Source organism: Chrysemys picta, chromosome 7 (genome assembly GCF_011386835.1).
Source record: "Chrysemys picta bellii isolate R12L10 chromosome 7, ASM1138683v2, whole genome shotgun sequence".
NCBI lineage: Eukaryota > Metazoa > Chordata > Testudines > Emydidae > Chrysemys > Chrysemys picta.
Window position 1 is genome coordinate 55,257,263 of NC_088797.1, and position 20,926 is coordinate 55,278,188.

Genomic DNA, 20,926 nt, shown 5'->3' on the forward strand with positions numbered 1-20,926 from the left:
TCAGGATCCCTCCCAATACGTCAACATGGATTTATGGTAGGAAGGCCACAGATACCTCTATTAGTATTGTTTTAACTATTTAACTTGACCAGCCTGGACAGACAGAAGAAAGACCACAGGGGACTCGGTATCTGGGCACAGATTAAGCATTAGGCACAGACTCCCCAAATCAGGCTGCCATCTTGTGCAGCAGGAACTAAGGATTCATTTCCCCTCAACCCCAAAGGCAAGTCAATGTCTACACTGCACTTTCGTCGCTAAAACTTTTGTCCCTCGAGGGTGTGAAAAAACACCCCTCCACCCCCAAATGACAAAAGTTTTAATGCCGAAAAGCGCCGGTGTGGACACCACTTGGTCAACGGGAAACGCTCTCCCATCGCTCATTGGTGGTGGTTTTAGTTACTCATCAGGAGAGCTCTCTCCTGGAGATAAAAAGCAGCTACACTGCATACCTAACAATGCCACAGCTGTAGTGGCACAGCCACGCCGTTGTAAGGTGCACAGTGTAGACATAGCCTAAGTCTCTAGTCCTTACGGTTGCAAAGAAAACCTTGAAAAGGTTAACTGAGTGCAAAGCAATGGAGTGATGTCTGCCCTAGGGCTTGTCCACACAGGAAAGTTTTATCAATTATACTACTATAATTACACCAGTATTGTTAAACTGACATCAGCATCAATGAGGACACCCTTATTGCAGCATAAGGGTATGTCTACGGGCATGGCTACACTTGTAAATGTAGAGCACTTTGAGTTAAACCAGTCTTCGTAGAGCGCAGGACGGAAAGTGCTGCAGTCTGTCCACACTGACAGCTGCAAGCGCACTGGCGTGTCCACATTTGCAGCGCTTGCAGCAGCATTGGGAGCGGTGCATTGTGGGCAGCTATCCCACAGAGCACCTCTTCCCATTCTGGTGCTGTGGCTTGTGGGAAGGGGGTGGGAGGGCATTCTGGGTCCTGTCCCAACGCCCCATGATGCATTGTTTCGCATCCCAACAATCCCTCTGCTTCCATCCACAAATGGTGCCATCTTTCAACATTTTTTGTACTGCGCGCGCTGTCTTCCCTTTCAATCTGTGGGAATGGAGCCCGAACTGCTGAGAAATATGCTGACGAGTCACGCCAGCACATCACGTTTGGCTTAAGATCCAAAGTGACAGCGAGGACTCCAACGATATCGACTCTAGTAATGCATATGACACGAGATTGTTTGTGGCGTTCATGAACATGCTCACCACTGTGGAACGGCACTTTTGGGCTCAGGAAACAAGTACTGAGTGGTGGAATCACATCGTCATGCAAGTCTGGGATGACGAGCAGCGGCTGCAGAACTTTCTCATGAGAAAAGCCACTTTCATGGGACTGTATGAGGGGCTTGCCCCCACCCTGCGGCGCAAGGACACGAGATTGAGAGCTGCCCTGATGGTGGAGAAGCGGGTGGCTATTGCAACCTGGAAGCTGGCAACTCCAGACAGCTACCGATCGATTGCTAACCAGTTTGGAGTGGGAAAGTTGACCGTTGGAATCGTGTTGATGCAAGTTTACAGGGCCATTAATCGCATCCTGCTCAGAAGAACTGTGACTCTGGGTAATGTGCATGACATTGTCTTTGGCTTTGCACAAATGGGTTTCCCTAACTGCGGGGGGGGGAAAAGATGGGAAGCATATTCCAATTCTGGAACCAGCGCACCTAGCCTCCGAGTACGTTAATCGGAAGGGCTATTTCTCTATGGTTCTTCAGGTGCTTGTGGATCACCGTGGGCATTTCATTGACATTAATGGAGGCTGGCCTGGAAAGGTACATGACACATGCATCTTTCGGAACACTGGCCTGTTCAGGAAGCTGCAAGCTGGGACTTTTTTCCCAGACCAGAAGATCACGGTAGGGGATGTCGAAATGCTCATTGTGATCCTTGGAGACCCCGCTTACCCTTTAATGCCATGGCTCATGAAACCCTACACAGGGAGCCTTGACAGCAGCAAGGAGCGGTTCAACAACAGGCTGAGCCAGTGCAGAATGACTGTGGAGTGTGCTTTTGGCCATTTAAAGGACCACTGGCGCACTCTGTATGGGAAGCTGGACCTGGCCGATAACAGCATCCCCGCGGTTATATCTGCGGGCTGTACCCTCCGTAACATTTGTGAAGAGAAGGGTGAAAGATTCACTCAGGCATGGAACTCAGAGGTTCAACACCTGGAGGCTGAATTTGAACAGCCAGAGAGCAGGGCTATTAGAGGGGCCCAGCACTGGGCTGCAAGGATTAGGGATGCCTTGAGAGAGCAATTTGAGGCTGAAAGCCATCAGTAATGTTTGTTGCCCTGCACAGGAGCGAAGTGCAGTGGTTCCAATGTTAGTAGGAATCTGTGTTTACTACATATGATACACTGACTTGCAGTGCCTGTTGCTTTCCTGGGCTAAGGTATCTTTTACGTTATGCAATAATAAAGAATGTTTTCAAAGCAAAAAAATCCATTAAATGAAAATAAAATGCATTTATTGAAAAGAAACACAACTGCTTGGGAAACACAAAGGGCAAAGGGGTGGGGTGCAGAACGGTACAATTACAGGTTTGCGTATGTCCTGTTATCATACTCAGCCTTCCTGTTTGGAGTGCTGTGCAATGAGTGCTGCACTTCAGGATGGCTATACTGCACGGTGATGGGGGATGAGTGACCCCCTATCGCTCCCCGGAGTCGGAGGCAGGTCCCTGGATGGGCTAGGGGGTCCTACCACAGCGGTATCCCCAAGAGCCTTCGTTGAGGGCACAAGGCCTAGCTCAGGTTCTTTGCCTTAAGTTCCCTTGTTCAATGCCTGCGGACCAGACAACTTAGACCGCTTTTTTGGTACCAGCGAGGGGGAACGGTGACTGGCGGATCCCAGTGCTGGTGGTGCACTGCGTGCCAAAGCGGAAATACCGAATGTGGAGTCCAAGTGCGAGGGCTCCGATGCCGTGCGCAGAGCAGCCTCCATGAGTAGGGTCCTTAATCGAATGTCCTGTTCTTTTTGAGTTTGTGGATGAAAATTTTTGCAGATCCGGCACTGTCTTTTCGATGGGACTCCCCCAGGCACTTCAGACAACTCTCATGAGGGTCACTGATGGGCCCCATCCAGCTGCAGTCAGAACATGGCTTAGAGCCTGGGGAGTGGGGCATGCCCCGCTCCAGGACAAAGTCCCATCCAGGAGTCTAACTACTAAACTACCATTAAAATACTTAACAGCTAACTAATCACTGACTAAATAACAAAGGAGAACGAGCTGAACAGTGAAGAACCGCTAATGCTCTTGCTAAGCAAGACCAGGCGCTCCAACCAACCATCACGGACAGTAAGAAGGAACTGAGAGGGCGTATAAGCCTGATATACCACGGCATGAGCATGGCACTCCAGAAAGCGCCAAAGCCGGCCCTACGGACACTACTAAGGCCAAAGTCTCCAACAACTGTGCACATGGGCGTGCACACACCTAGAATGGAATCAACATGAGCAAGCACTCAAAGAAGAATAAATTTTCCTTCTGAAAAGGTCCAGTCTCTTGGCCTCCTTATTCTTGGGGGTGGAACTATATTGCCCTTGCTTCTCTTTCTTGTAGGCCACACAAATGACCAACGACCCTGGGGGCGGGGGGTGTACAAGTATTCAACCCCCTTGGCTGAGACTAAATACTTCTTTTCAGCCCTTTTGGAGGTGGGTGGAATTGAGAACAGGGTTTGCTAGTGGGTTTTGGTAATCTTTAGGACCCCTTTATGCACCGGAACTGTGACATCAGCGGGGGTTGATGTGGAGAGCACATTAAACAAGGTGTCAGATTGCTCTCCATCTCCTCCACCTCTAGGCCTAAGTTCGTGGTCAACCTTCGGAGCAGGGCTTGGTACTCCTTAAAATCGTCCGGTGAGCTATCGTGAGAGGGCTCTGCCACAGCCTCATCTGGAGAGGATGAGGACGGCTGGACCACTGGGGATGGGCACCTGCCCTTCCACCCCAGCATCCGATTGCGCTTCGTGCACCGAGCCCGGTGCCATCTGATGTTTGTCTGAATCGGCGACTGACTATTGGTGCGAGGGGGACATTGGCATGATTGGCATGCCCCAGGCACTCCACTAGGGCCATTGCGCTGGCCACTGGCCCTGCTGCCAGGATGGCATCGCAGAGATGGACGCAGCCTCAGGAGCCCAGACACAATGGTGCTGTCTTGGTGAGGGATTGAACTCCCTCTCCGTGCCAGAGGAATCCTTTTCTGGTGACCACAGCGGGGTATCACTGTGTGTGAACGGAACCTTGAATAGGCAGATTGGTGCCGGGAGTAGGGGGATTGGCACTGTGTTGGGGAATGTTCCCGTGGTGTAGGCGACGGTGATTGATGTCGTGGATAGAGTCGCTAGAAGGATAACTGGTGACATCCATTTGGTGACTGGCACCTCCCTCTGGGTGAGTCTCATTGAGAGGGAAGAGACCGGGAGCGAAGTGCCAGTAATCTGAAGTGGCAAACTGGTGACCTGGGCTGATGCGGAGATCAGGGGCGCAGCCACAAAGAGCTTTACCTTGGCTCTGGAGACTGGCGGCGTTCACTCACCTTTGGAGAGGCTTTCATGGCTGCCATTGTAGGGAGCCTTTGCCGGGTCCATCGCAGCATGCGGTGCCGGCTGCGCTGGGAGAATCCTTTGCTCTCAGCGCCGGGAATGTATGGGAAGGTGTTGACTCCACCATGAGTCTGGGTCCCGTACTACTCCCTGGAGTCGGTGGCGGATCCCTTGGGGAGAGGGAGTAGGAGGTCCCCTAGGGGATGTATCCCCACGTAGCTCCTGGGTGGGCCTGGGCAACAGGGTCCTTTACCCGATGCCCCTTGGTCCTTCTTGCTTGGTGCTGGGTCCCGATTTTTTGACTTCTTCTTGGGCACCAGCAAAGGGAAATGGTGCTGAAGTACTGGGAGTTGAGTCCAGCCAAGACGGCTCCAAGGCTGGGTGGAGAGCAGCCTCCATGAGGAGGGCCCTCAAATGGATGTTGAATTCTTTTTGTGTCCTGGGACGAAAGTTCTTACAGATGAGATACTTTTCTTTTATATGCAATACCCCCAAGCACTTCAGACAGCTGCCATGGGGGTCACTAACAGGCATAGGCCTATTATAGTCAGTGCACGGATTAAAACCTGGAGACTGGGGCATGCTCCGTCTGGGGCAAAGTCCTCACTGGACCTTAACTTACTAACTACAGTGAAGAAGGAAACTGCTGACCACTTGTTAGGCAAGGAAGAGGGGCACTCCACCCAACCACCATGGGTGGTAAGAAGGAACTGAGAGGGAGTAGGACCGTCAACTCCTGATATACTGACGCATGAGCACGGCACTCCAGAGGGTGCCACAGCCGAACCTACGGATACCGCTAAGTCAAAAGTCTTTGACAACTGTGCCTTAGCACACACCTAGAATGGAATGGACATGAGCAAGCACTCGAAGAAGAACCTAATTTGCTAATGTAGACCAAGCCCTAGCTGCACCTACAGTGAGGGTTAGATCGACCTAATTATATCATGTAAGGCTTGTAATTTTTCAAAGGCCTAAGTGATGTAGTAAGGTTAGTCTAATGTTTAGTACAGACCAGCCCTAAAGCTCAGTCTATACCAGCAAGTTATGTCATATAACTACATTGCACAGGGGTGTAGAAAATCCAAAATTCTGAGGGACACAGTTGTACCAACCTAACTCCTGGTGTAGAGAGCACTATGTCGAAGAGAAGGCTACCACCTCTCAAGGAGGTGGAGTACCTACGCCAACAGGAGAAGCCCTCCCATCTGTGTAGGTAGCATCTTTCCTGAAGTACTACAGCAGTGCATCTGCTTCAGTGCAGCATTTTAAGTGTAGACAAACCCTAGAAATGACTTTTTTTTTGGTTAGCTTAAACATCTTCCGAAGCAACATAAAGCAAACAAACAAAAAAAGGCCCTCTTGTACTGGAATAAAGAGTGTCCAACACATGGTTAATCCAGTATAACTATATTAATTTAAATTTACACCTTGGTTTACACTGGTATAACTTTCCCATATTTTGCAAACTCAGTAATGTTCTTTTAATTTTTTATTTTAAAATTCCTTCTGAGTTGGAAATACAAACCCGCTCAACACCCTGCCCCCCTACGGCCAAGTTTGCAAACTGCCTACAATGCATTCTGCGGTTGAACCATTCAAAGGGGATGGCTTGTAAGGTAGGTGCTCCCATACAGCTCAGATGCTACATATTAGCAGCTAATTAAAACACATTTTAAAGTTGCTTTATGACAGTCTGATCTCAGAGTTACATGAGCATCCCAACTTTACATACCTATCCCAGATGTCTGGCAAGAAGCTCAACACAACTAAGTGTTATCACAGGCAGAAACTATTGCCCCCTTTGGTCAAGAAAGTTACTCTCTTCTATCCCAATTTGTCACAATTTTGCAAACCAAAGAGTTCTCTACATAGGCCTTGTCCAAACAACATCTGAAACTGTCAGCAGCAACTGAGCACAGTTTCAGCTACAAAAAATGAAGAGGGACTGTGTTTCCATTTCTCACTCATTAGCAATGGTTCCCAACAAAAACACACACCTGAACACTCCAAACTTGGGACTCAGGACCATCTCTCTTTTATAATACACAGTCCCTATACACACGTGGCTATCAGAATCAAAATAACTTACTGTGGTGTTTTCTATACACCCCTGCAAAGCAGGTCAGCCACCCATATAACTGTGATACACAAACAGCATACTCACAAAACATTCAGCAGCATCATCCATGATGCCCAGCTGAAAGCGCTGCTCATCCTGAAAAGTCTTTGCAAGAGCACTGCGTAGGGCATCAGACGGCAGTACTTTCTCACTGCTACATTGGAACTGATTGAAGATACCCTGGCGGTGAAAATAGAAAGAAATTTCATCTTTATGATTATGATAGAAATATTACATATTCACAACCAGTTTAATAAACTTTGGGAGGTAAACATAAAATGAAAGAAACTTCTAAATCTAATTCTCCACTTAGGCCTTGTCTACACCAGAAAATTAGATTGATTTAACTATGTCGATCAGGTGTGAGTAAAATCCTTGCGTAGACAGCACTAGGTTCAAGGAAGAATTCTTCTGCTGACCTAGTTACTGCCTCTCGGGGAAGTAGACTATCTATTCCCACGAGAGAACCCCTCCCGTCAGCGTCAGTAGCATCTACATTGAAGCACTAGAGCAGCACAGTGCTTTAAGTGTAGACAAGCCCTTAGTATCTCTTAATCTGCTCTGTTCCCTCCTGCAGGGAGATGAGCAAAGCCTTGTTTACTGCATCAAGTTCAAATTCCTTGTCTTCATCTTCAAGGCCTTTATGTTACTCTGCTCCATTTCCTCCCTAATTTCTTATATCACATCAAACCTCAACCTTCACCAAATGTCAGTCTCAAACTTTACTCATGCTTTCCCACACAACTTACAAGACACGGAATACTATCCAGTTCTGGTCCACTAGGCCACCACGCTAATAAGAAAGGCCATACCAGAACAGACCGGTGGTCCTTCTAGTCCAGTATCCCATTTCTAACAACGGCCAAAATGAGATGATTCAGAGAAAGGTGCAAGGAACCTCTAAATGGGCAATTATGGAATGATATGCACATGGGAAGTTTCTTCCTAATCCCATTAGAGGTTGACGTATGCCTGAAGAGTGAAAGTTTGTGTGTTTTTTAAATCCAGTCTTATGTAACTGTGCATGTTTTCATTACTCATATAAATGTTCAACCCTTTTTTGGATCCTGCTAAGCTCTATTCTTCGGTGATATTTTGTGGCTATGAGTTCCAAGGGATAGGTATGTGCTGTGCAAAAAATGTCTGTCAGTTGTAAATTTACTGCCTTTCAGTTTTATTCAAAGTCCTCTTGTTCTAGCATTATAACAGAGTAAGTAGGAGTGACTAGCTTATCATCTCCAAACTGCTGATTATTTTGTACATATCTAACACGTCCTTTCTTCGGGTTGTTGGGTTTAGTGTGCAGGTGTTGGGTGGTGTTGATGGCCTGACAGACAGGATGATTTGGTGGTCCCTTCTGGCTTTGAACCCTGAGTATTTGGCATAATATTTTTAGTATCCTTTTCCATACCACTCCTTACATAGCCTAACTTTTGTTTTTGCTGATCTTGTCTGCTACTTGCTGCATACTCAGCAGCAGCTTTCCTAAAGTTGTCCAAATGACACCCAGGTCTTTTTCCTGAGTGGTCAGTGCTGAGAACCCAGCAATGTGCTTAAGTAATTCCAGTATGTATTATTCCTTCCAATCTGGGTTACATTGAGTTTACCAACACTGAATTTCACTTGCCATCAAGCTGCCATTCACATAGCTTTGATAACTCCCTAGGAGGTGCCTCATAGTTGTTGCAGCGTTCCCTTTATTTGTATCCCTTGTAAGAACTCACTTTTTCAGTTATGTTCACAAGAAAAGAGTCAACAGTAGTTAAGTAAAATCAGGCCTGCCAATGGGGTGGGGTGCTGGTGGGGGGACAAAGGGGGCCATTGCTCAGGGGCCTGGGCAGGCGGAAGCAGTTGGCACATCCCTACAGCCCCTGGGGAGGGGGTCTCCGCATGCTGTCCCCGCGCCAAGTGCCAACTCCGCAGCTCATATTGGCTGGGCAGTGGCAGGCAGAAACCCCCCCTTGACCCTTGAGCCCGACCCCTTACCCCCTCCCACACCCAAACTCCCTCCCAGAGCCCGACCCCTCACCCCCTCCCGCACCCAAACTCCCCCCCAGAGCCTGACCCCTCACCCTCTCCCGCACCCAAACTCCCTCCCAGAGCCTGCACCCCCACCTGCACCCCAACCCCCTGCCCCAGCCTGGTGAAAGTGAGTGATGGTGGGGGAGAGCGAGTGACGGAGGGAGGGGGATGGAGTGAATGGGGGGGGGCTCAGAGAAGGGGCGGGACAGGGGCATGGTCTCAGGGAAGGGGCGAGGCAGGGAAACGTCTTTGGGTTTGCGCGATTAGACAGTTGGCAACCCTACTGGGCAGGCATGTAAAAACCCTGGCCGTGTCAGAAAAGCGGGCCCAGCAGCACAGCCAGCAGCTCACTGGGCACCAGCCAGCGCAGGTGTAGCACCGCCCAAATGTCAGGCGAACCGCGTCCAAGTGGGCGCAGTTTGTGCGTGCATGGGGGCCCATTGACTGTTCTGCCCTAGGGCCTGGAATTGCTGTCAGCGGGCCTGAGTAAAATCAATCATTCCCAATTAAAAATAGCATTATTAAACTAGCCAAATAAGTGGAGAACGGAGGGGCCTGAAGTTGCCAGATTGTTGCTTTGTTTGCCGAGCTATCATCACCAGCTTAGCTAAACAGTGAAATCCTTGCTGATCTTAAACGCAAAAAAGAAGCTTACAAGAAGTGGAAGATTGGACAAATGACCAGGGAGGAGTATAAAAATATTGCTCAGGCGTGCAGGAGTGAAATCAGGAAGGCCAAATCACACTTGGAGTTGCAGTTAGCAAGAGATGTTAAGAGTAACAAGAAGGGTTTCTTCAGGTATGTTAGCATCAAGAAGAAAATCAAGGAAAGTGTGGGCCCCTTACTGAATGAGGGAGGCAACCTAGTGACCGAGGATGTGGAAAAAGCTAATGTACTCAATGATTTTTTTGCCTCTGTCTTCATGCACAAGGTCAGCTCCCAGATTGCTGCACTGGGCAGTACAGCATGGGGAGAAGGTGACCAACCCTCTGTGGAGAAAGAAGTGGTTCGGGACTATTTAGAAAAACTGGACGTGCACAAGTCCATGGGGCCGGATGCGCTGCATCCGAGGGTGCTAAAGGAGTTGGCGGATGAGATTGCAGAGCCATTAGCCATTATTTTTGAAAACTCATGGCGATCGGGGGAGGTCCCAGATGACTGGAAAAAGGCTAATGTAGTGCCCATCTTTAAAAAAGGGAAGAAGGAGGATCCGGGGAACTACAGGCCAGTCAGCCTCACCTCAGTCCCTGGAAAAATTATGGAGCAGGTCCTCAAGGAATCAATTATGAAACATTTAGAGGAGAGGAAAGTGATCAGGAACAGTCAGCATGGATTCACGAAGGGGAAGTCGTGCCTGACTAACCTAATTGCCTTCTATGATGAGATAACTGGCTCTGTGGATGAGGGGAAAGCAATGGATGTGTTATTCCTTGACTTTAGCAAAGCTTTTGATACGGTCTCCAACAGTATTCTTGCCACCAAGTTAAAGAAGTATGGGCTGGATGAATGGACTGTAAGGTGGATAGAAAGCTGGCTAGATCGTCGGGCTCAACGGGTAGTGATCAATGGCTCCATGTCTAGTTGGCAGCCGGTTTCAAGCGGAGTGCCCCAAGGGTCGGTTTTGTTTAATATCTTTATTAATGATCTGGAGGATGGTGTGGACTGCACTCTCAGCAAGTTTGCAGATGACACTAAACTAGGAGGCGTGGTAGATACACTAGAGGGTAGGGATCGGATACAGAGGGACCTAGACAAATTAGAGGATTGGGCCGAAAGAAACCTGATGAGGTTCAACAAGGACAAGTGCAGAGTCCTGCACTTAGGACGGAAGAATCCCATGCACTGCTACAGACTAGGGACCGAATGGCTAGGTAGCAGTTCTGCAGAAAAGGACCTAGGGGTCACAGTGGACGAGAAGCTGGATATGAGTCAACAGTGTGCTCTTGTTGCCAAGAAGGCTAACGGCATTTTGGGCTGTATAAGTAGGGGCATTGCCAGCAGATCGAGGAAAGTGATCGTTCCCCTTTATTCGACATTGGTGAGGCCTCATCTGGAATACTGTGTCCAATTTTGGGCCCCACACTACAAGAAGGATGTGGAAAAATTGGAAAGAGTCCAGCGGAGGGCAACAAAAATGATTAGGGGTCTGGAGCACATGACTTATGAGGAGAGGCTGAGGGAACTGGGATTGTTTAGTCTCCAGAAGAGAAGAATGAGGGGGGATTTGATAGCAGCCTTCAACTACCTGAAGGGGGGTTCCAAAGAGGATGGAGCTCGGCTGTTCTTAGTGGTGGCAGATGACAGAACAAGGAGCAATGGTCTCAAGTTGCAGTGGGGGAGGTCCAGGTTGGATATCAGGAAAAACTATTTCACTAGGAGGGTGGTGAAACACTGGAATGCGTTACCTAGGGAGGTGGTGGAGTCTCCTTCCTTGGAGGTTTTTAAGGCCCGGCTTGACAAAGCCCTGGCTGGGATGATTTAGCTGGGAATTGGTCCTGCTTTGAGCAGGGGGTTGGACTAGATGACCTCTTGAGATCCCTTCCAACTCTGATATTCTATGATTCTATGATTCTATCATAGATCTAATTCCTGTGTGCATACCTTTAAAGAAGATCTATAATCATCTTGGCTCCTGTGCCACTTCTTGCCTTTAATTATAGGAAGCTTTTCCCTAGCACTGAGATGCTGCATGCATTGGAAATTGACTGTCTATATCTTATTTATTTTCCAAGTTTAATTACTTTTATTGGTCTCTGTATTATTGTCATTTCCATGAGCTGGTGAATTGGAATAAAGTTTGCTAAGCCCTGCAATCTTGGGTGCTTTTAGGGAACTAAGAAACTGCAACACAAAGCCTCTATGTTAATAGTAACAAACTGGTTCCTGTATGCTACTCCTGCAAAGAGCGGAGGAGATTGAATTATACCTCATTCTCTTCATCCCCTGTGACACACTGGATCTCAAAGTAGCAGCCTGTAACCCCCATATTCACCATTTGTATATGTTTGTGATATTTCATAAAAAGCATGCTATGTACGATACCATACGAAAGATTACGATCTGCTGAAACTCATTGTTCTGTCAAAATATGTATTGTTGATGTGTAGGAAGTTATGAGATTTTGCTATATGGCTGTTATTGAAATATGTTGTGAGTTTGGGAGATGCCCACTGCTAGCACTCCAATGACTGAGGTGGTGACCCACACCCAAATGGGTGTTAAGCAACCATCACATGCCATTGACCAGTAAGGGAATTTTAAACAAGAGAGTTACAATTCTGCAAGAGACAGTTGTGCAAGTACCACACAAGGAGGATTGCTCAACTTTGTGACTTGGCAAGTCCTACCAGGACATGTCTGGGCCAGTGTCTTTCTTGGGACATGAACTGAGTGTGTAAAAGCAGGGACAGTGGTATCATGAGACCAGCTCTCTCCTCTCCCACATACTTTGAAGGCAACAAGATCGCTGGGAAGACAAAGACTTTAAACTGAAGAGACTGGTCCCAGGCTGAAAAGGAAATTCAGCCTGTGTATTAAGAACTGTAACCAGCCTGCAACATCCAGTGGGGTGAGAAAGGCTGTTTGATTCAATTCTTGCTTAGTCTGAAAGTTTAGGATTTAGACTGTGATTTTATTTCTTAGGTAACTATCTCTGACTTTTCTGCCTACCACTTATAATCACTTAAAATCTTTCTGTAGTCAATAAACTTATTTTAATGTTTTATCTTTACCAGTGAGTTTGTCTAAAGTGCTTAGGGAATCTGCTCAGATTGCAACGTTTAGTGCATGTCCACGATCCTTTGATGAAGTGGCAAACTAATTAATGAGCTTGCATTGTTGAAAAGAAGGTACTAAGCAGTGTAAGGCAGTACATTTCTGGGGTGCAAGGCTGGGGGGATTTGCTGGTGATTTCCTGTGTATGGTTCATGAGTGGTTTAAAGAGTATTCATGCAACTTAGCTGGATGTGTCCCCGCATACTGTTGACTGAGTGATAGCACCTGGAGGGGTTTGCTGCTTATCACTAGCAAAGCATTGAAAGAGATAGTCCATGCTGGAAAGTTCCGACAGTTCCAGGTTGTACCGTGGGATCCTATCACCCCCCCCAATCCTGCTTCCTTCTCTCTCAAAGAGCAATCATATTCTCTTTGGAGAACACCAAGAACATTTAGTACAGAAGAAAAGAGTAACACATTATAGTCCCACTAAACATATCTGAAGCTGGGATTTCTCCAATAGCAAACAAAGATCTGGCAGGACAACGTAAAGGGAGTGGGAGAGTAAATAAGGTTGGTTTCTTGCCGCAGTTTCCAAACAAGTCCTAACAGGGTGCATCTGTACTCAAAGTTTTTGCACTGTTGATGTGGCACCAGTGCAGTTCCCCTAGCAGTAGCAATGTTGGAAATGCTAGTGTTGACAGGGTTGGGCACTACAGTAGTAAAAATGCCTCTTCCCTGTTGACACTATTATTTATTATTTGGTATTGTGGTAGTGCCTAGGGGCCCATTCAGGGTATGTCTACACTGCAATGTAAGCCCAGGGTTTGAACACAGGCTCAAGCCTAAACCCCCTTCTGTCTAAACACAAATTGTGCTAACCCAGGGTTCAGAATGAAGACCTCATGGGGGTTGAGGGTGTGAACCTGAGTCAAGCCAGCCCTATTACTTTGCTGTCCAGATGCAGTCTCATGGGACTCATGCTCTCGGAGTCTGCCAAAAGTATTCCACAATCCCACAGGCTGACTTTCTTCATCCTCTGGAAAGCCAAGTTTGGTGGACAGTCAAGTTTTCTCACAATGCACTAAGAACAAAGGGCAGCCACATTTTGGGAGGGTGCTGGAAGTCTGGGATATGCGTGCTTGGACTTGGGCCTGCATTATGCAGTGTAAACGCTGGAGCTCCAGGTTGGGGTCTATGGTTCAACAATTTCTAACATGGATTTACAAATAAACATAGATGCTCAAGCCATAGGTTAACAAGCAAGGTCTGCTAACTCAGACTCCACTAACCTTGGGCTTACAATGCATAGACCGGGACACCACTGTGCTAGGCACTGTAGCTCTTCTAATATTGCTACTACCTGTGCCAAACCAATGGTGAGAAAGTCCTAGTGAAGAGAAGGCTACCGAGCCCAAGAGAATTCCCTCTTCACAAGCATCAGGCAGTGCCACACCCTGCTTATCAGTTATGCTTAATGGAAAGTTTTCTAATGTACTCAAAGAGCACTATGTGGGCTAATTCTCAGACTGTTTTCTGCCTTGGGAATTGCTCTCTGAGACTCAAAGGCCAAAGCCAGGCAGTTTTTTATATCAAGGTGACAGTGCTTCACACGCAAATCTTCTCATTTCAATAGACTGGGTCCCTACCTTGAAAAAACAGGGAAACAAAAACAACTTTGCCCTTCTCTAGCACTTTCTATCAGATAAATGCAGAGCACTTTAAAACCATTAATGAATATGTCTCACAACCACTCTGAGTCATTGTTATCACCCACATTTTACAGAAGGGGAAATGAAGGCACAGATCAGCTAAGTGACTTGGCCAAGGTCATTACAGCAAGTGTCAGAGCTGATAGAACTAAGATGGATGTTAGATGTTCAGCAATTTTGGAGAGCTACTCACTTATGGTCTATAAATATGAATTCAAGAGCCTAACTTTAGGTTCCTTAAAAATAAATCATCCTCAGTTTCATTGATTTCTAGTCCTTTAGATGTAGACTTCCCAAAGCAAACTAGTGAGCTGTTGAAACTATTAACCCAGTCTTACAGAAAACTGTCCCAATTCAAACAATAGCAGCAGAAAAGTTATGAAATTTGTTACTCACCAAACCCAAGTCATCTAAGCAATTCATTAACTTCAAAAAGAATTGTGGGGAGCATTTTAAGTTTTACTAGGGCTGTCAAGCAATTAAAAAAATTAATCGTGATTAATTGCACTGTTAAACAATAATAGAATACCATTTATTTAAATATTTTTGGATGTTTTCTACATTTTCAAATATATTGATTTCAATTACAACACAGAATACAAAGTGTACAGTGCTCACGTTATATTTATTTTTTATTACAAATATTTGCACTGTAAAAAACAAAAGAAATAGTCAATTTCAATTCACCTAATACAAGCACTGTAGTGCAATCTCTTTATCATGAAAGTTGAACTTACAAATGTAGAATTATGTACAAAAAATAACTGCATTCAAAAATAAAACAATGTAAAACTTTAGAAGTCCACTCAGTCCTACTTCAGCCAAATTGCTCAGACAAACAAGTTTGGTTACAATTTGCAGGAGATAATGCTGCCCACGGCTTTTTTGCAATGTCACCTGAAAGTGAGAACAGGCGTTCGCATGGCACTGTTGTAGCTGACATCGCAAGATATTTATGTGCCAGATGCTCTAACGATTCACATGTCCCTTCATGCTTCATCCACCATTCCAGAAGACATGCATCCATGCTGATGACAGGTTCTGCTTGATAATGAACCAAAGCAGAGCGGACTGACGCATGTTCATTTTCATCATCTGAGTCAGATGCCACCTGCAGAAGGTTGATTTTCTTTTTTGGTGGTTCAGGTTCTGTAGTTTCCACATTGTTGCTCTTTTAAGATATCTGAAAGCATGCTCCACACCTCGTCCCTCTCAGATTTTGGAAGGCACTTCAGATTTTTAAACCTCGAGTGCTGTATCTATCCTTAGAAATCTCACATTGGTACCTTCTTTGCATTCTGTCAAATCTGCTGTGAAAGTGTTCTTAAAAGGAACATTTACTGGGTTATCATCCAAGACTGCTATAACATGAAATATATAGCAGAATGCAGGTAAAACAGAACAGGAGACATACAATTCTCCCCCAAGGAGTTCAGTCACAAATTTAATTAACTTTTTTTTTTTTAACGAGCATCATCAGCACGGAAGCATGTCCTCTGGAATGGTGGCCGAAGCACAAAGGGACAGATGAATGTTTAGCAAATCTGGCACATAAATACCTTGCAATGCCGACTACAAAATTGCCACGCAAATGCCTATTCTCACTTTTAGATGACACTGTAAATAAGAAGCAGTCAGCAGTATCTCCCGTAAATGTAAACAAACTTGTTTGTCTTAGCAATTGGCTGAAGAAGAAGTAGGACTGAGTGGACTTGTAGGCTCTAAAGTTTTACATTGTTTTCTTTTTGAGTGCAGTTATGTAACAACAACAAAATCTACATTTGTAAGTTACACTTTCACAATAAAGAGATTGCACTAAGCTACTTGTATGAGGTGAATTGAAAAATACTATTTCTTTTGTTTATCATTTTACAGTTCAAATATTTGTAATAAAAAATAGTAATATAAAGTGAGCACTGTACACTTTGTATTCTGTGTTGTAATAAAAATCAATATATTTGAAAAGGTAGAAAAACATCCAAAATATTTAATAAATTTCAATTGGTATTCTATTGTTTAACAGTGTGATTAATCGCAATACATTTTTTTAATCGCGGTTAATTTTTTTTAGTTAATTGCGTGAGTTAACTGCGATTAATTGACAGTCCTAATTTTTACATTAAGCAGCAAAGGCGCCCACATCTATTTTATGCTATGGATTTTACCATGTTTAAGCAACATATTTAAGCACCATAGTGTCAAACAACATTGTTGCGCATTGTCTGTGTGGACAGGAGGAAGAAGTTACTCACCTTGTGCAATAACAATGGTTCTTCAAGATGTGTGTCCCTACGAGTGCTCCACTGTAGGCGTGTGCGTGTCCCCGTGCTGCTGATCGAAGCATTTCAATAGCCGTCCATCCCGCATGCATGGCTTCCCACCTGCCATGAGGCTAGCTAGCGTGCATTGGGATTTCCTCCTCAGTTCCTTCTCTACCGCAGAATCAACCAGTGGAACTCCAAAGTAGAGAGGACGACGATGGATCATGGAGCACCCATAGGGGGACACATCTTGAGGAACCATCGTTAGGGCACAAGCTGAGTAATTTCTTTTTCTTCGACTAGTATCCCTATGGGTGCTCCAATGTAGGTGACTCCCAGGCAGTACTCACTACTTGAGGCTGGGATTTCGGAGTTGAGTCTGATATAGATCAAAGTACTGTGACACTAAATTGGGCATCTGTAGCCAAATCCCCCAGGATGGCATAGTGTTCTGCTAAGATATGCGCAGATGCCCAGGTAGCTGCTCTGCAGATCTCTGATATAGGGATTCCCTTGGAGAAGGCGATCAATGTGGAGACTGACCTCATGGAATCCACACAATTGGTAGCAGAGTTTATAATACAGCCAGAGACCCACTTGGAGAGCCATTGAACTGAGATCGCTGCACCTTTCAATCTATCCGCAAAGGAGAGGAAGTCTCAGGAGATTTTCTAAAGTCTTTTTTGTATCCAAATAGAAGACCAGCTCTTCTCACGTCGAGCATATGGAGGATGGCTTCCCTGTTGTCCTCATGAGGTTTGGGATAACATATTGGAAGCTGAATAAGTTGATTCATGTGACATGCAGAAGTCACTTTAGGGGTGAACTTTGGATGTGGTCTGAGTGTGACCTTGTCAGGGAAGAACACAGTAAAAGGGGGATGTGCCATCAAAGCTGCTATCTCCCCTATCCTTCTGGCCAAAGCGATGGTAATGGAATGCTGTGTTCCTGGAAAGGTGAGCTAGTGAACAAGAGGCCATGGGTTGAAATGGTGGTCTAATGAGTCCTTTTAACATTGGATTGAGGTCTCATTGGGGGGCGGGAGGCCGTGGGAAGAGGTTTGCTATGCCTTTAAGAAACCTCTTTGTAGTTGGGTGGGAGAAGATTGAGTAGCCTTGTACCTGCTGAAGGAAGAGACCCAATTTCTTTAAGGTTAACAGGTAGTTTAGGACCACCAGTAGGGTGGCTGTATTAGGGGTGACACCCTTTGATTGGCACCAGATCTGGAACCTCTTTCACTTCTGAAGGTAGGTAAAACAAGTAGTGCCCTTTCTACTGTGTAATAGCACCTCTTGTACCTCCTCAGAGCAAGATGTTTTTATGTGCTGATACCATGAAGGATCCACACTTTGAGTTGCAGAACCTGAAGATTGGGGTGGCGGGTATGACCCTCGTTCTGCGATATGAGGTAAGAAGTGATCGGTAGAGTCATCAGTAGACATAATGCCAGATGTGAAAGGTAAGGGTACTATGTCTGCCTGGGCCAGGTGGGGGCGATCAGAATGATGTTACCTTTTCCCCTTTTTATCTTCAACAGGTCTTTCAGCAATAGAGGGAATGGGGGAAAGGCATAGATGCGGCCCTTGTCACAAGGAAGGAAGAGAGCATTTCCCATGGAGCGTCGTTTGATCTCTGGCCTGGAGCAAGACTGTGGACATTTCTTGTTCTGGTGAGTAGCAAACAAGTTAATTACTGGCGTACCCGATTGTCGGAATATGTTGTGTAGAATTGCCGACTATTTCCCATTTGTGGTCGTGCGGGAATTTGCAGCTGAGACTGTTGGTCGTCGTGTTGTGTATTCCCAATATATAGGCCATTGATAGGATGTTGTGGAATATGCACCAGTTCCATAGCTTCATTGCTTGTACACACAAGGAATGAGACCTGATGCCTCCCTGTCGGTTTATATAGCACATTCAGACTATGTTGTCTGTCATGACCTTTGTATGCATGTCCTTGATCAGGGGGAGGAATTGAGCACAAATGTTTCAGACTGCTCTGAGCTCAAGCAGGCTGATGTGGAGGCACATCTCTGCTGGAGACCATTTGTCCTCTACTGTGCGACCACTGGAGATGCGCTCCCCATGCCATGAGGGATGCATCAGTGGACAGGAGACGGGATGGGGAAGACTGAGCAAACGGGATTCCCACAGAGATGTTTACTAAGTCCTTCCACCGGTCTAAGGATTGCTTCACCCTGGTGGGCATCGATAGAAGCTTGCCTGTGTTGTCTCTGTTAGGCCTGTAAATCGAACCAAACCATGCTTGAAGGCATCTCATGCACAGTCTGGCATGAGCTATAACCATGGCCATGTGCCCCAGAAGCTGAAAGAAATGTCTGTCTGAGATTTGGGGACTGGATTGTACTGGCTCTATCAATGAGGAGAGACTGAGAAATCTGTGATGTGGAAGGAGTGCCCTCACCTGAATGTAGCTGAGGTCAGCTCCTATGAATTCTAGCTTTTGAACCAGTGTTAAGGTAGATTTTTGTTTGTTGATCTGTAGACCTAGATTGAGGAACAGGTCCAGCGTGGTCTGAGTGACTCGTTGGGCCTCTGTGTAGGATCATGCCCTGAGCAGGCAATTGTCCATGTAGGGATAAATCATTATGCCCTGAGAGCGTAAGTGGGTGGCTATTACTGAAAAGATCTTGAACACCCTGGGGACCAATGAAAGGCCAAAAGGGAGTACTCTGTACTGGTAGGAATCCTGGCCCAGTGTGAATCTGAGGTAACACCTGTGACTTGGTATGATAGAAATTTGGAAGTATGCGTCACTCTTGAAGGTTGAGGGCCGAGAACCAATCTCCTTCTTCTAATGCTAGGATGATCGTTTATAGGGTGACCATCTTGAATTTCTTCGCTTTGACTTATCAGTTGACCCCTCTGAGGTCCAGTATGGTCTCCACTTCCCTTTTTCTTTGGTAACAAGAAGTAACGAGAGTAGAAGCCTTTGCCTCGGAGATGCATGGGAACAGGTTCTATAGCTCCTCCAACACCCACTTGCTGGAGGTTAACTGATCCCAGGTGCTGCGGAACGAAGTAAGGCGATCTCTGAAAGGAGGAGTGGGATTTCCCAGCATAAGGTGGCAAGCAGAGTGTTGTACAGGCGCTTCAACCAACCTGTCAAAACTGTCATTTCGAGCTTGAGGGCTGAGACAAAGTTGGTTGTGATCTCGAATACTTTCACTTGGGGAACTTTGATTTCTTTCTCTGTGGCTCATAAGATCTCGGTGACAACCATTGAGGCATGTACTGCAATGACTGGGACTTAAACGGTGGCTGAGGGCTGTATTTTCTCTTGTAGGCCAGCGTGTATATCCCTAGGGAAAGAGGAATTGCCTGAGAATCCTTCAATGTGCGAAGAGATGTGACTGTCTTTTCAGCGAACAGCTTCATTTCCCTCAAAAGGAAGGTCCTCCACCATGGTTTGGACCTCTTTAGGGAAGCCAGACAACTGCAGCCACAAAGCCCTTCTCTCAACCACGGCCATGGAACTTGAATGTACCACCACATCTTCCGCATATAATGCGGACTGGAGAGACGTTTTCGCTACCAGCTGACTGTTGTTAATTATGGCCATAAATTGGTCTTTTGGGGAGTCTGGAGCTGATTAATAAAGGAACCTTGTTTCACATAGTTCTGGTAGTCATATTTGGCCAACGAGGCCTGATAATTAGCCACCTGGAACTGAAGAGTGGCTGACGAATACGCTCTTCTGCCAAATAGGCCCAAGCGTTTCCTATCTTGGTCATATGGGGTGGATTTAAACTGGTATTGGCAGCCCTTACAATTAACCGCATCCACAATGATGAATTTGGAGGGGGGTGAGAAAATAAAAATTCTGTGCCCTTCACCGACACATAATACTTTTTGTCCGCCCGCTTGCATGTAAGCAGGACGGACGCAGGGGTCTGCCACATAACTCTGGCAGGATCCAGGAGTGCCTCATTAACTGGGAGGGCCACTCTGGCAGAGGTAGAAGAGTGTAGAATGTCCACCAGTTTGTGATGAGGTTCATTCACTTGGTGCAGTTGTATTTGCAGGGCTTCTGCCATGCTCTGAGCTAAGTCCTAGAATGATTTTAAATCATCCACCATGGATGGTAGAGAGGGCATCACTGCCTCGTCAGGTGAGGACAATGAGAGACGAGTTTGAGGGGTGTCTTCCCTTTCTGCCTCAGCTTCAACTTCCTCCCCCAGGTGCTCAGGAGGTTCCGAACACTTTGATGCTGCAGCTGAAGGAGGGAGGCTCCTAGCCTGCTAGTATACCACACTAGGGACCTGGGAGGCTTGCCACCTCTGGGCCTGCCAGGGTCCCAGTACAGCCCGTGAGGGAGGGGGCTTGTGGCTGGTACCATATCTACCCAAACCATGGAGGTTGATGGTTGGGGGGGGGGTGCACGGTAGGCCTGGTGTCCATGATGAAATTGGGACTTGTGGGTAGGATGAGTGGTGAGAACCCAAGTCCTCTCACTTACTATCTGACTCTGATGCTCTGGGAGAACTCGGCACTGAAGTCC

General features: G+C 46.4%; 1 protein-coding gene and 1 long non-coding RNA gene across 28 annotated transcripts in view; one reads left to right on the forward strand and one right to left on the reverse strand.

Moving 5' to 3' along the window:
- The window catches only part of USP54 (ubiquitin specific peptidase 54), a 236,926-nt gene that overhangs the window by 80,940 nt on the left and 135,060 nt on the right, over positions 1-20,926 (reverse strand). For all 27 annotated transcript variants that reach the window (XR_006174369.2, XR_010589458.1, XR_006174368.2 and 24 more), the window contains one exon: positions 6,742-6,876. Coding sequence is in view for 20 of the 27 variants with exons in the window: in XM_065553291.1 (XP_065409363.1) it covers positions 6,742-6,876 (135 nt within the window). In the remaining 7 variants the exon portion in view is untranslated. The remainder of the gene's footprint in view (positions 1-6,741; positions 6,877-20,926) is intronic.
- LOC135972870 (uncharacterized) lies at positions 12,039-20,035 on the forward strand. The gene is made up of 4 exons (XR_010589465.1): positions 12,039-12,286; positions 17,712-17,813; positions 17,943-18,074; positions 19,712-20,035. It is a non-coding gene; the product is annotated as an uncharacterized LOC135972870 (long non-coding RNA).